Source organism: Pelobates fuscus, chromosome 1 (genome assembly GCF_036172605.1).
Source record: "Pelobates fuscus isolate aPelFus1 chromosome 1, aPelFus1.pri, whole genome shotgun sequence".
NCBI classification, from domain to species: Eukaryota; Metazoa; Chordata; class Amphibia; order Anura; family Pelobatidae; genus Pelobates; species Pelobates fuscus.
Genome location: NC_086317.1, coordinates 57,644,042 through 57,649,312, shown reverse-complemented (window position 1 = coordinate 57,649,312; position 5,271 = coordinate 57,644,042). Strand labels below are relative to the sequence as shown.

General features: G+C 35.8%; 1 protein-coding gene across 1 annotated transcript; it reads right to left on the bottom strand.

Annotated features, from left to right (window-relative positions):
- Positions 1-819: 819 nt before the first annotated feature.
- Positions 820-1,927, bottom strand: HTR1F (5-hydroxytryptamine receptor 1F). Its single transcript, XM_063443214.1, has one exon. It carries the CDS (start codon positions 1,909-1,911, stop codon positions 820-822), a length of 1,092 nt encoding a protein of 363 aa, XP_063299284.1. The 5' UTR covers positions 1,912-1,927.
- Positions 1,928-5,271: the final 3,344 nt, after the last annotated feature.

Sequence of the window (5,271 nt, the reverse complement as noted above, 5' to 3'; positions counted from 1 at the left end):
TAGTGGTGGGCTTACCACAATATGGCCATATGATGGAACTGTATCCCCATATTTCTTTGCAAAGATAGGTGACTTTATGTTGCATTGTAAAATTACGCTGTTCTTTAATTTGTATTTTGTATATATTTTTAACTTTACAGTAGGGCCACTACTGAAAAATGTAAGTTCTATCAATACTAGTATTGACTGTTAATATTTTGGCTGAAAAATAAAGCATGCTTATCTGTTTCATAACAAAGATGCACTCTTTTTACACTCAAATTTTCCGTTAGTAGTTTCCTTTACTGGATTTAAAACGGGTCCCCCTCTTTTTGGGTTAAAAAAAAAACCCCTTCTAAATGATCATCAATCAAAAGAGAAGGATGTATGGCATAGGCATGTGAATCACCATAATCCACCAATCTAATGTTTCTCTGTGAGAAGCATTGAATGCAACATTTCACACACTCATCATCCAGGATCAGCATACTTGATATGCTGATGCCAGACATGAAATAGATTAATCTATTGAATCTATTTTAGTCCAAATCCTTTAGTGACTATGTGGAAATTCCAAAATATACACTGTTTCTCCTAAATGGTACTGTTTTCATCTGCAATTTGCAGGGGCAGCCTCTATTCACCAAAATCACTTAATTTTTGTTACTTGTGCTTAGAGTGTCCCTTTTGTGTAAAACAACAGAAACATTTTAATCTGGAAATAATGGTCACATATGACTCTATGGAGGTAATCAGATTAATTCATATTTTGTAATGTTGCTGACACAGGTACAACATTTAAATTTTTAAGTTTAAAAAAAGAAACTTCAAGTATTTTTTTCAAAGATAATGTCTGCATCTCATTAATTTTTGGAATGCCTTTTTAAAGTCTTCATTGAAGATGGTATAGATTAGAGGGTTAATGAGGGAATTGAGGTAACCAAGCCAAGTAAGAAGGTTTGACATATCATCGGAGATGTAACATGTTAAACAAATGTTCACAATGACTTCTTTTACAAAGAATGGAAGCCAGCAAATAACAAAAGCCCCCAAAATTAATCCTAACGTAGTGGCTGCTTTACGTTCTCTTGAGCTAGATATTTTTTGTTTTCTCCACATTTTTTCATGTCTTATTTCTGCTCTTGTGCTCCTCAGTGTAATATGGATTTTATCAAAATCAGTCGAATGATCTGAAAAAGACTTTTCCGCTATACACAAAGTCGAACTTTTTCCACAAGCTTCTAAAAGGACTTGCCCGTTTTGTTCTCTTTCAACTCTGCTGATGTTCCGTTTGTGATATAATGTTTTTGCTGCCCTATAGATTTTATAGTAAAGCAAAAGTATCAGCGTCAGTGGGATATAAAACGCTCCGAATGTAGAGTAAATGGTGAATACAATATGGTCATGCTTAATGAGGCATTCGTCTTCTCTGTTGTTGCTTTGGTGACGCCAAAACAAAATCGGCATCGAAATGAAAATAGAGAGTACCCACGCCACGGTAATCATAATTGCGGCATGCTGAGCAGTTCTTTTCCGGGCATATTCCACCGCATCTGTAATAGCTCTGTATCGATCTAGTGCAATAGCTGAGAGATGCAATATAGAACATGTACAACATGTTATATCGACACTTAGCCAGATATCACAGACCACTTGTCCCATAAGCCACGTTTCCTTTACGATATATATGATGCTAAAAGGCATCACCAACACAGCAACTAGAAAATCTGTCACTGCCAGAGAGCATATCAGATAGTTGGCAGGATGATGGAGTTTCCGTGTCACAATTATCGCAGCAATTACAAGGGAGTTTATTGCAGTTGTCATTAATGTCAATATAGATAAAGTGAGTGAAACCAGAATTTTGCTGGTAATCCCATTTGTTAGTTGTTCCGAAGTACAATTATATTCCGTGAAATTTTCTACATCCATTTTATTTTCGCTAAAATGGTAAGTCACATCCTGTTGATGATATCTAAACAAAGACAAAAAATGAAATTATTTTACTGCATCACAATACAACAACATATTTCATACACACGTGTAGTGTAATACATGCACACAGTTGATTTACTGATGACAGGCTGTATTACCTAGCGCTTTGTCAACAGCAAAATTAACTCTAACTTTATATGTAATTATGTTAAAAATCTAGAGAAATAATGGAGCTAAATGCTTTAGTTGGAAAGTCATGATCTAAGAAAAATAAATAAAAAATACGAGATAAACACAGAACAGAAGTTTTAACTGTAAGGGTATAACTATGAATTAAGTCCCAATTTTCAACTTAAATTTAAACTTTTTATTGTGGCTGTATAGAATATTAGTGCTTTGTATGTATAGACTTCTTTGTCACTCTCCAGCACTCTTTATTAAAAATGTAATAAGTTAAGAAAAGATGCCCCAGGGGTTTGATCACTTAGAGATCTTTATTGGCAAAAGGCCTATTCAGTAATATTAAAAGTATTTATACACCTGTCTCTGTTCAGCATGCACTGATGCTACGACATCACAATTGATTCCTTTTATCGAAATGAAAGCAAAATCCAGAAGAGAAGCCTTATTTTTAAGAAACTAACAGAGATTTTCTTTGCATCATCAGCAAATACTATAGCAGACACATGCAAGGTTGAAAAGAAGGGAACTATTTATGCACAAGTCCCCTGTTGTTCTGTCATGCTATTGACTACTAAGAAGTTGAACAATTCTTTTATTCCTTTATTCTCATCTTAATCTGTATGTGTAAGCATATTCTATATGGAGACCGCTTTTCTTTTCAAACCTAAATTGATATTATTTTTTTAATCTTGTAATAATATTTTTGCCAGAACCAATGTAATATTGTATGTTACATTACATTTTCTAAACATTTATGTGTAACTTTTCCTCGAAGTTCTATTATATACAGGGAGTGCAGAATTATTAGGCAAATGAGTATTTTGACCACATCATCCTCTCTATGCATGTTGTCTTACTCCAAGCTGTATAGGCTCGAAAGCCTACTACCAATTAAGCACATTAGGTGATGTGCATCTCTGTAATGAGAAGGGGTGTGGTCTAATGACATCAACACCCTATATCAGGTGTGCATAATTATTAGGCAACTTCCTTTCCTTTGGCAAAATGGGTCAAAAGAAGGACTTGACAGGCTCAGAAAAGTCAAAAATAGTGAGATATCTTGCAGAGGGATGCAGCACTCTTAAAATTGCAAAGCTTCTGAAGCGTGATCATCGAACAATCAAGCGTTTCATTCAAAATAGTCAACAGGGTCGCAAGAAGCGTGTGGAGAAACCAAGGCGCAAAATAACTGCCCATGAACTGAGAAAAGTCAAGCGTGCAGCTGCCAAGATGCCACTTGCCACCAGTTTGGCCATATTTCAGAGCTGCAACATCACTGGAGTGCCCAAAAGCACAAGGTGTGCAATACTCAGAGACATGGCCAAGGTAAGAAAGGCTGAAAGACTACCACCACTGAACAAGATACACAAGCTGAAACGTCAAGACTGGGCCAAGAAATATCTCAAGACTGATTTTTCTAAGGTTTTATGGACTGATGAAATGAGAGTGAGTTTTGATGGGCCAGATGGATGGGCCCGTGGCTGGATTGGTAAAGGGCAGAGAGCTCCAGTCCGACTCAGACGCCAGCAAGGTGGAGGTGGAGTACTGGTTTGGGCTGGTATCATCAAAGATGAGCTTGTGGGGACTTTTCGGGTTGAGGATGGAGTCAAGCTCAACTCCCAGTCCTACTGCCAGTTTCTGGAAGACACCTTCTTCAAGCAGTGGTACAGGAAGAAGTCTGCATCCTTCAAGAAAAACATGATTTTCATGCAGGACAATGCTCCATCACACGCGTCCAAGTACTCCACAGCGTGGCTGGCAAGAAAGGGTATAAAAGAAGAAAATCTATGACATGGCCTCCTTGTTCACCTGATCTGAACCCCATTGAGAACCTGTGGTCCATCATCAAATGTGAGATTTACAAGGAGGGAAAACAGTACACCTCTCTGAACAGTGTCTGGGAGGCTGTGGTTGCTGCTGCACGCAATGTTGATGGTGAACAGATCAAAACACTGACAGAATCCATGGATGGCAGGCTTTTGAGTGTCCTTGCAAAGAAAGGTGGCTATATTGGTCACTGATTTGTTTTTGTTATGTTTTTGTATGCCAGAAATGTATATTTGTGAATGTTGAGATGTTATATTGGTTTCACTGGTAAAAATAAATAATTGAAATGGGTATATATTTGTTTTTTGTTAAGTTGCCTAATAATTATGCACAGTAATAGTCACCTGCACACACAGATATCCCCCTAAAATAGCTATAACTAAAAACAAACTAAAGACTATTTCCAAAAATATTCAGCTTTGATATTAATGAGTTTTTTGGGTTAATTGAGAACATGGTTGTTGTTCAATAATAAAATTAATCCTCAAAAATACAACTTGCCTAATAATTCTGCACTCCCTGTATAATACAGATGTATGAAAATACACACAATTAATGATATTCTTCATATAAAAAGACCAATAATGTCTTATTAAGAATTATTAAATTAGGCATAACATAACAGGAAATGTTCTTATTAAGTAAATGATGTGTTTGAAGTTTTCAAACAATCAAAATTTGGTTCAAATCATGGTTGTGAACAGAAAATGAAAAGGTGGATGTGGTCTAATGGTACCCTTCCTGTATGTTACAAATTAAGTCTTCCTGGAGCAACAGATACAAAAAGAAGACATATTCATATTCGTTCATGGCTTATGTGAATTTTTATTTAACTGAACGAGAGTTGAAACATTATTGGCTGTTTAGCATTAATTAAATATCTTTTAAAACATATATGAAGGTAATAAATAAGCAATCAGATGCTAGATTATTTAAAATATATATTTAGGTTTTTTTTTCCATTCCAGGTATGCTGGGAGCTGAGCTTATCTTTGCATGATTATTTTTGTGGGACATACACACTAATCGAGCGCCACCATATTTCCTTTACATTATTGCTTTACACCAATGGTGGGAATTTGTGAACACCTTCTTTTTCATGAAGATTCTCATGGAGGATTTTTTTGTTGAGATTTAGAGCTTTAGGACGAACAGCAGAGCATGTTCTTAAGAGATGTTTTTAAGAAAACATCTTAAGGTATCAGTTACTGTGAGTTTAGTTATCAATATAAATCAGAACAAAGACACTCTAAAGGTGCTACAATCTAGTATAATTTATTGAAGCATGCTGTGCACGATGGGGTTGTTTCCCCCTCCCGACCTTTTAATACACAGTGTTAATTAATT

Excerpts from the sequence above, each read along its gene's own strand:
- HTR1F (XM_063443214.1), bottom strand. The coding sequence starts at position 1,911 with ATGGATGTAGAAAATTTCACGGAATATAATTGTACTTCGGAACAACTA.